The following is a 10,504-nucleotide window of genomic DNA, read 5'->3' as shown; positions in this document are numbered from 1 at the left end:
AAAAAAAAAAAAAAGTTAATAGGAAGCACATGGGCATGGTGTGTGAGCGTTTTGTGTGTTTGTGTTTGAAAAAAATACTTAAGGAGGGATGTGTCAGGCTTGCAAAATGCCTGGGCTGTCTCAAGAGCAGTTTATAGCCATTAGCATCAGACCGAAGGCAGTTAATTGGGACAAAGCCCAGCTGCTGCCGCTGCCCTTCTGTCATCTGGCTGCGAGAAGGATAAGAAAATAACCTGAATGATTCCCATGGTAGGGCAGGAGCAGAGCTGGACATGTTGGCTGGGGGGGATGGAGGTGGGGGCTGGGGCCCTAGGCTCACCCCTGAGAATCACCTTCTAGACGGATCTAAGAGAGTGTGAGGGGCAGGCTGGTGTGAGGGTTATGTGCCTGGGCAACTGCCTGGCTCAGTTTCCACTGCCATGGCCGTGTGACCTTGGGCAAGTTACTGGAACACTTCGGGCCATAGTTTCTCCACCTGTAAGATGAGGGCAGTGATAGTGCCCATGTCATGGGGCTATTGGAGAGATTAAGAGGCATGGTTTATGTGCAGACCTTAGGACAGTGCCTGGAGTCCTGAAGGAGTCCAGAAAATCTCATCATTTAGAGGAAGCAGCACAGGTCCTAGAATTCTAGAAAGCAGTCTGAATCCCAGCTCCAAACATTTATCAGCTCTGTGGTTTTGGGCAAGTCACTTTCCCTCTCTGAGCCTCACTTTCACCATCTATGAAAGCAGGGCTGATGGTGCCCACCTCACGTGGCTACTTTAAGGACCAGAGAAGAAAGAACGCTACTCTGCATATCCTGGTCTGTGGAGGATAGGATAGGCTCCTCTGGATTCCCTGAACACTGTGAGCCTTTTCCTGCCATGGGGACTTTGCTCTTGCACTCCCACTGCCCGCTTGGCCTGGTTCCGGCCCCTCCTGTGGCAGCATCCTTTCCATTGGGAGGCCCCTGACCACCTGGTGAATGCCGATACCACTCCCGCCCTGCTCACGGTCCAACATGCTGCCCTGTTTTTGTCTGTCATAGGATTTATAAAAATCTATCAGCATCTATCTGTCAATTGATTACTGTCCATCTTTATCCACGAGGGCATTGTCTTTGTGGGCTGCTGTGTCCTCTGTGCCTAGAAGGGTGCCAGGCATCAAGCTGATGCTCAACATAAGGAATGAATGAATGAATGAATGAATGAATGAATGGGGGCCCCTCCTACATAACTTAGATCACTTGTGTGGCTGAGGGGGTGTCAAATGGGCTAGGGGGACTGGGTTTCCAGTTCAAACTCTGTGACCTTAGGAGCCCTGAGACAGTAAGTCCAGTTTCTATTTGAAGAGCTGGAAAGAAATTGGCTTGAGATGGACTCAAATGCAAGTTCAAGTTCCATGCCTTCACACACCTCCTATTATTGGGACTGGTGCCATCATTCACTCCCTACTTGGAGAGATGGGTCCCAGCAGTTCACTCCTTCCAGTGGGGCTCAGAAAGGCCATGACTGGGGACACAGAGGTGACAGCAGAAGCAGAGGAGTCAGGAGAGTGCCGTGGTTACAGGTATGGGCTTTGCAGTGAGGCTGGGGCTTGGGAGATCTGACACTTTTGACCTTTGCCATTACATTTACAATAAAATCTAAACTCCTGGCCCTGGTGTTGGACAAATGAGTCATTCCTTCTATGCCTCAGCTTTCTCTTCTGTGAAATGGGAATAATACAGTCCCATCACTTGAGAGCATCATGAAGGTTGTATGAGAGAATTCACACAGCATCGGCTGGCACCTAGCATGTTCGGTCAAGGCTAGCTCATGGCATCACCAACAAACTTGGACATAGACCTTTCCAGGAAGCTATTCCCAAGGCTGGACATGAGTGCTTATCACCTGCTTTCCCCACACAAATCTCTAAGATTATTTGTTTTCCTTTCACATTTTTTTTTCCTGAAATGCTGCCCTTGACAATCATTTTATTACTTCCTTAATAAAAAATTAAAATAAAAAAAGATGAAATGATAATACTTGCAAGTAGTTTCTTTTCTGTCACAGGCTTTATCAAAATCTAAAATTATCTGTGTTTATCAAGTGATTACTGTCCATCTCTTTCCATGAGGGGATTGTCTTTGTGGGCTGCTGTGCCTGCTGTGCCTAGAAGGGTGCCAGGCATCAAGCTGGTGCTCAACATATGGAATGAATGAAGAACTCCTCCTACATAACTTACATCATTTATTTCTTTGAAAAGAAAAGTGCTATCAAAGCTGGGTGCAGCAGTGCACACCTATAGCCCTAGATACTCTGGAGGCTGAGGTGGCAGAATCACTTGAGCCCAGTCTGGGCAACATAGCAAGACTCTGTCTCAGAAAAAAAGTACAATCACTTATCAGCCTACCATCTTGCCATTTTACTTTTTCAGATACTTGATAGTCATTTTTAGCAGCTTAAAGGGAAACAGCAGAATGGGGATCCCCAAAATTATAGCCACCAGCCCTCTGCTCCATGCATCAACTCCAGCATACTCCCAAGGGAGCATCAGAACAGAGAAGGCCCCTTGGATGGTAAAAGAGTGGAGGTGAGCATGGGAGAACCCAGAGAGCCAGTTCCTTATGGCATGTGGGGGGAGGGTTACAAAATGAAGTTCTTTCTTCCCTAAGGCCACCCTCGGGGGCTGCACAGCCTTGAACCTCCTGCCTGAAGTAACAGCATCTTTACCCGACTGTCCAATATTTCTACCTTCCGACATTTCTGAGTCTCTATAACAGACTTCTCTGGCCCATCACACTTAAAATACAAGCAAACTCTTTCCCATATGCCTCAAAGCCATGCATGATCGTGCTTTGCTCTTTCTCTAAGATATTTTCTTCTTAGATGCTTTCTGACTTTGCTCTAGTCTCATGGGTCTCAGGTCTGTGCCTCGAATACATCCAGACATTTCCCTGCATGCAGCATTTGCACAGGCTGTTCCTTCTGCCTTGAATGTTCTTCCCTAAGATTTTCATGTGGCTGCTCTGCCTCATCCTTTGGGTTTCTGTGCAATGTGATCTCTTCAAAAAGCCTTCCCTGATGATTTGATCTAAAGTTACAAATCTCACCTTTCCTGACCTCCCAAGTGCTCATCACTCTCTATGCAAAGACCAGGTTTACTTGCCTTATTACATTCAACCCCCTTCCAAGATCATCTGGCTTATTTGCCGACTTTATCGTTAGTCTTTCCCCACTTCCAGATAATGACCATGGAGGCAGATCTCATATCTATTTCGCCCACTACTTGAGATAGAGCCTGGTACATAGTAGGCGTTCAATAAATCTGCTGAATGAATGAATGAATGAATGAATGGACACCCAGCTTAGGTGGTGCCTTAGAGACAGGCAGGGAGGGGCCAAGCGCCACACTGACCGTGCATCTGGTAGGTGTATGGGCTCTGTCCAGTGGGTGGGGTGCTGAAGCTGGAGCCATAGCTGAGGAATCCACTCTGGCCAGGGGAATGGTTCAAGCCATCTTCTGTCTTGATGCCTTTGAAGGAAGAGGGAAAAAAAAAGCACCAAGGACACAAGATTAGGATGTGTCCTTGTCACACACAAAAAAGCTATTGGGTCCAGACAGCATGCAATTTTATCAGCTTCCAAATGAGGAGTTGCAAACTGGTGGTTTGTCAGCCAAAGTTAGCCTACAGACATATTTTACTTGTCCTGCATATTTTTAAGAAAAACTAAATTAGTTGATTTTGTTTGAAAGTCAGGATATTCTGTACACAAAAATCTGGACTTATGGCTTCTTTTTGAATGACAAGATGGTCTAGTAACACCATGTCTGCATTGTATGTGACCACAAGCTGCCCCTGTGGGCTCCACAATTCACGTTTCCCAGGTCCTCACAGGTTCCGTTCTATCTGCATGACTTTGAGGTTGGTTTTAAGGTGCTATTTTCTCACTGCAGTTGTGATTTTTTTTTTTGTTACATCCTAGGGCACTATCAAAAGTGGAGAACGGAAAAGCAGGCCACGAAAGTCTCATATTTTTACGTGCCGCCAGCTTCATGCTACCTGCCAGCTTGGTAGGTAGGCAAGCCTGCAGCCCACTACGCCACTGAGTAGTGCCGTGTATGGCTTAAATGTCCATTAGGATTTTGGGCAAAGGTGTGAAATGAACCACCCTTCCTCTGCAAAGATGATGTCACTTAAGTATAAGACACACTCTCCAATCTTCTCACAGGGAAACCTGCTTATCCCAAAGCCACAGTTACAAATCTGCCTTCTGCTTCAGCCAAACTCAGCATGCTTACCTAAAGCATAGGTACTAATTCTACGAACAATTGGCTGAGAAAGGGACTGTGTTGAAGGGGAGACACTAATCATCATCAGCTCATTCACTTAATTTTTATTGAAAATGTAATAGATGCATTGTAGAAAATTCCAATAGTACGAAAGGCGTAGAGGGAAGTATCTCTTCCTACCCCCGACCTCTCAGGTCTTCTGCCTACAGGCAACCACTATTATCAGCTTTATGGAACACAGTACACTTCCAGACAGGTTCTGTGCATATACAAACTTACGTATATAATATATATATGTAATGTATGTATCTATTCTATATTTTAAAAATAAATAGGAGTATTCAACAAATTCTGTTCTACATTTTCTTTTTTCTTTTGCTGCTTCACAATATGTGATGGTGATCATTCTCCATGAGCTTATAAAGTTCTTCCTTATTCTGTATTTATGGCTGTGTGACATTCTAATGTGTGGTTTCCCCATAATTTAACCAGCTTCCAATTCATTAACTTTTGGGTGGCTGTGAGATTTTATGACTGTAATTTAAGCAGCAACAAATACACACATAACACACACACACATGCAACAAATGTGTATACATACACAGATATAGATGCAGAAAATATATTCAACATATAGATGTATCTATATGCATATACATACGTATTTGCATTAGCTTATAGTAAACACACACACACACACACACATTTTTGTGCACATGTGCAAGTCTATCTTTTAGGTAAGTACCCAGTGGTTGGAGTCGCTGAGTCCAGGGGCAAGAGCATCCTAAATTTTCTTGGATGCTGCTGAATGATGCTCCCTAGATTGTAGGTGGACATTCTCTCCAAGCACTGGGTGAGTCCTGCTTCTCCACAACCACATTCAATGTGTTATCAAACATTGCTTATCTCTGTCTATCTTACAGGTATAAAACAGTAACTCACTGCTGTTTAAAATTTCATTTCTTTCAAGAACATTTCCAGTTCTGTTGATGGTTTCCTTATTGAAATTTCCTCCTTCTTACCCTGTCAACCCCATAAAATAAGATAATGCTTAGTAAGGTAAAGACAGATGGATTCTGAGTCAGGAGATCTCCGCTGGAGTCCTAGATGGTTTGCTTAATTGCTTGGTGACCCAGAAAGTTTCTCCTGCATCCCCAGGTTGGAGGTCTCCTTTCTTATGAAATGTTGGGTTGTTAGGAAATTAAAGTAAGAGGAAAGAATGAACATACAAAAGCTCTGAATGAAGTAATTAAAGCTCACATCAATCCCACAAAACAGGCAATATTACTTCCCTCATTTTAAAGATGTGGGAATTGAGACTGCCAATCCATCTGATTGGGGTCTTGCAATTGGCAGGTAACTCTGAAGCCAAGGTTCCTTATCTTCACACTTCTCAATACTGGTGTGAAGGAGTTTATGCTATTGATGGTGCCAGACTTCAGTAACAACAATGATGACAGCCACAAGCAATATTTACACAGCACCTTCTTTTTGCTCAGTCCACTAGGAGTAGTTAACATTGCACTGGGTACAGTCTGCCTCCCTGTGTACCTAGAGCAAAATCGAAACTCTGTGGTGACCCTACGTGGGCTCTGCCCACTCGTCCAACATCACTGCCTTTCCTGGGCTCCTTCACTCACTCTGCTTAAGCCATATGCTCAGACACCCTGTTTGTTTTAGTGACGGGATGGAAAGCCAAAGTCGGAAGTATCACTGGTTGTTCAGCCAGTCCCGATGAACTCCAGGTTGATTCCGGTTTTTACCATCACAACCCAAGATGAAATGTACATACTTCCTCAAGCAACCTCAGAGTGCTTGTCTTGGTTGTATACAAGACAGAAGTCGCTGCATCTAAGGGTACCTACAGTGTCCATTTTAAAAAGATACAAACAAACTGCAACGTCTTTGGACTCAAAGCCTTTGCATATTTTGCTTCCTCTGCCTGGAACCTACACCTCCCTCTTCTCTATCAGGCAAATATTGTTTCCCTAGAAAAGCCTTCTATGACCCAAGTCAGCCCTGAGTAGCATGAAGTTCTCCTGCTTGGCACTCATCCCAGTTCACTGTTGAACCTCTGCTCTCTGTTTAGGCTGGGGGCTCCAGGAGGGCGGGGCTGGGTCCCTCTTATACATTGTAGTCTCCCCATATGTGGCTCCCTGTCTGGCACATAGTAGGTACTCAAAAACTGGTGAGTGAACAACTGTCAAAGAAAAGAAAATGAAGTTTTTCACCTTTTCTTTTGTTTGCTGAAGGGGTTGGAGCATAACATTCTAATCTGTGAGAAAGAGAAGAGAATATGAAAATGGCAAAGGCACACAAGGGGCTCAGTCCCGTAGGTCTGCTGTCTAGACTGTGGTCCATGCATTGGTCACAAGTTCAGAAAGAAAGAGTCAGGCACTGAGAAGTAAACATCCAGAAACTCTTGCAGCAACTTGGGATTGCTCTGACATTGAAGGCCGTTTCTCTAGGCTTGTGTTTAAAAAAACTTTAATTTGTCTGGGTACAGCAGCTCACGCCTGTAATCCCAGAACTTTGGGAGGCAAAGGCGGTGGATCACTTGAGGTCAGGAGTTTGAGACCAGCCTGGTCAATAACATGATGAAACCCCATGTCTACTAAAAATAAAAAAAATTAACTGGGTGTGGTGGCGCATACCTGCAATTCCAGCCACTCAGGAGGCTGAAGCACAAGAATTGCTTGAAACCAGAAGTGGAGGTTGCAGTGAGTTGAGATCACATCACTGCAGTCCAGGCTGGGCTACAGAGCAAGACTTCATCTCAAAATAAATAAATTTAAAAAACTTTAATTGGATTTTTCTAGCAATTCATTTTCTTTTACTCAAGTATCGGCCCGTGGTGGAACGGAAATTAAAAAGCACAAACCCCAAAACTGGTCTTTTAAACCGGATGGAGGAACACTGTGCTAGGACTGTGTTAAAAAAAAAAATCTGGTCATGGTTTGGCCCAGGGACAGATTGATCTCATCAGACCTCCTGCTTTCCAGGCATCTCTGATGAATATCGTCACAGCAAAGAGAAAGAGGCCTCTGAAAGGTGCTCGTGAACGACCTGCAAGTTCCTCTGGCTTCCGCTCAAGGACGCACTGAAGTGAGTGTATGGATTTCGGAGAGGGCGTCAACAACACAGAGCCAATAAGGATTCATTCACTCATTTTACAACTATTAGCTCAGCACCTGCAACACGCCAGGAGACACAGATCTTGATGCTGGAGATACTGAGTGGTTGGGGCTTATATGCTAGTGGGAGGAGGATGACAGTAGAAAAGTAAGTAAAACACATAGTTGAGGAGAAGCATACAAAATATTTTTTGGGTAACACAAGAGAGAACATGATTGGCTCCCAGACTCCCTGGCACACTCAGTGGCACACACTTTTCCTTCCTATCTATGAACCTCACACTAACACAATCCTCTAAACAGGAATACTTTTTTTTTTTTTTTTTTTTTTGGCTCCATTTAGAGTCTTACGGTGCTAAAAAGAAGAATGAAGCCGGGAAGGAGGTAGCAAAGTTCGCTAAGGGGAGTTGGGAATTGAAATTCCGGAGTGATCCGGAAAGGTGCCATGGAGGAGGAGGAAGAGGTCCCATGGAGGAAGAGACATTTGAAGAAATACTTGAAGGAAGCAAGGGAGCAAAACTTATGGACACCTGGAGGAATACCTGTCCAGGCAGAGGGAACAGCATGTGCAAAGGCCCTGAGGTATGTTGGATGAGTAAACAGCAAGAAGGCCAGCGTGGCTGGAGTGGAGTGAGGGTTGGGGAGAGGGTGATTGATGAGGTCAGAAATATCACCAAGGTGGAGGAGGGGCAAAGCTACTGTAGTGGAAAACCTTTGGCTTTGATCCTGAGAGGGGCTGTGGAGGACTCTGAGGACAGACAGGAGATGATTTGTGTTTAAAATATTAACAGCCCCCTGAGCAGGTGCTCAGTGATGTGAATTCTGGATCAGCCCATGGCACATGGCACAGCCCAGAGTCCTCGTTTACTGTCCTGGCTCTGTAATATCACAGAAGTAGGTGCCCTCTGCTTTCCAAGCCTCTGTTTCCTCATGACTACCATGAGGGTTTTGGACCAAATTAGTGCTCCCCTGTCTCCAATGTCGTACACAACTTGCTTGGTTTTCCATATCCCAGCACCATCCATGTAATGATTCCTTTCCTGTATTTTTAAACATCAGGCCAGGCATGGTGGCACATGCCTATAATCCCAGCACTTTGCGAGGCTGAGGCAGGCAGATCATTTGAGGTCAGGAGTTCAAGACCAGCCTGGAAAACATGGTGAAATCCCGTCTCTACTAAAAATACAAAAAATTAGCCGGTTATGGTGGTGCCCATCTGCAATTCTAGCTATTTGGGAGGCTGAGGCAGGAGAATCGCTCGAGTGTGAGAGGCAGAGGTCACAGTGAGCAGAGATCATGCCACTGCACTCCAGCCTGGGTGACAGAGTGAGGCTGCCTCTCAAACAAACAAACAAAAAAAATCAACTCAATTTTAGTTATTTGCTTGCCTTAAGCAATAATGACCAAGAAGTCACAGGTTCCATATAATATGTATATTTGTACGCATATGTATGTATGTATATTGTATGTAGATATATCTATATTTGTATACACACATATATAGATATAAGATGCATATTAAAATAAATATGTAACTACCTTTTTTTTTTTTGAGACAGGATTTCACTCTGTCACCCAGGATGGAGTACAGTGGCACGTTCACGGCTCACTGCAGCTTTGGCCTCCCAGGCTCAAGTGATCCTCCCACCTCAGCCTCTCTAGTAGCTGGGACCACATATGCGCCATCACGCCCAGTAGTTCTGGAGACTTAGCACCCAGAGGTCTTGAAGCTTCTATCTTCAGCCTCTTAGAACCTGAGCCCGTCATGCCTGAACAAACCCAGGAGGAAGGGCCACATGAGAGAGGGGCCCCACTGTGTCATCTAGGCAGCCCCAGCCCACCTGCTGGCAGAGCACAGCAGCATAAGGGGGACTGTGGGAGACCAACAGCAGGCCCACCTGGCCAGCCCACAGAAATAATACATCAGTGTTGTTTTAGGCCACTAAGTTCTAGAGTGGCTTTTTACACAGCCAGAGACAACAAAAATTCTTTACCATTATCCAGGATAGTGAAGAATGCATATACCCCATGACCCAGAAATTCTTCTCATAGGTTTCCACCCCTCAGAAATGCACAAAGATGCTGATTGCAGCATCCTATGCAATGGGAAACAAATGAAGCCCTAAAAGACTATCTAAAGAATGGGTAAATAAGTTATGGTACAGTCAAGTAGTAGAGTATTATACAGTAGTGAAAAATGAATGAACTACAGCTACTTGTATGAATATGGATACATTTTACAGACATAATGTTGGGTGGAAAAAGCAAGTTGCAAAAGAATGTGTACTAAAGATACAATGTATGCAAAGTTTTAAAGCATGCTTACAATACTCTAAGGGTCAGCAAACTCAAGTCTATAGGCCAAATATGATCCACTGTTCATTTTATAAATAAAGCTTTATTGAGACACAGACATGCCCATTCGTTTATGCTTTGTCTTATGGCTGCTTTCATGCTACAGTGGCAGAGCTGAGTGGCTGAAATAGAGACTATGTCGTCTACTAAGACAAAAATATTTACAATGTGGCTGTTTATAGAAAAAGTTTGCTGATCTCTTCTACACAAAGAAATGTGGGGGTATGATAAACATGAAATTTGGGGGCCCAGGAATCTTTGAGAGGAAAGGAAGGCCACCTCCCTTTATCTTCTAAAGTGGATGGTCAGTTCACAGGTGTCTGTAGTATTACTCTATGTCTGTCTTTAATATTGCATAATAAATTGAGAAAAAATATTCAGTGTTCTGACTGTCCTTGTCTCTAGTTTGCTCAATTGTTATTTCCTGCAGCTATTTAAACAAAGTAAACAGTGCTGTTTGCCAAGGAGCAATGAAAAAAGTTTCCCAACAAGATTCAACAAGGTATGTCCAGACAATGAGCAAACATGGCTTGCTCAGGCACAGGCAGATGTAAAGGGAAATGGCTTTTCATCCACCTGTTATTGTTCAGTGACATGGATATTGTGTGTGTGTGTGTGTGTGTGTGTGTGTGTGTGTGTGTGTGTGTGAGCCTGGCTTCTATTGGGACAGGTGACATTTGTTGAGCATTTCTCTTGGGCTGGGCCCTGGTGAGGAAGCCCTTCATCTAGATCAGGATCATGGGCCAAATCTGGCCCACT

General features: G+C 44.4%; 1 protein-coding gene across 4 annotated transcripts in view; it reads right to left on the bottom strand.

The window, feature by feature from the left end:
• The window catches only part of EYA2 (EYA transcriptional coactivator and phosphatase 2), a 292,281-nt gene that overhangs the window by 175,446 nt on the left and 106,331 nt on the right, over positions 1 to 10,504 (bottom strand). For 3 of the 4 annotated variants that reach the window (XM_017541324.2, XM_017541322.2, XM_017541325.2), the window contains one exon: positions 3,381 to 3,497. The exons of the other annotated variant lie outside the window; for it this stretch is intronic. In XM_017541324.2, the coding sequence (XP_017396813.1) occupies positions 3,381 to 3,497 (117 nt within the window). The remainder of the gene's footprint in view (positions 1 to 3,380; positions 3,498 to 10,504) is intronic. 4 annotated transcript variants of the gene reach the window in all.

Source organism: Cebus imitator, unplaced genomic scaffold (assembly GCF_001604975.1).
Source record: "Cebus imitator isolate Cc_AM_T3 unplaced genomic scaffold, Cebus_imitator-1.0 Scaffold132, whole genome shotgun sequence".
NCBI classification, from domain to species: domain Eukaryota; kingdom Metazoa; phylum Chordata; class Mammalia; order Primates; family Cebidae; genus Cebus; species Cebus imitator.
The sequence above is the reverse complement of the archived record's forward strand: the minus strand, read 5'-3'. Positions and strand labels throughout refer to the sequence as shown.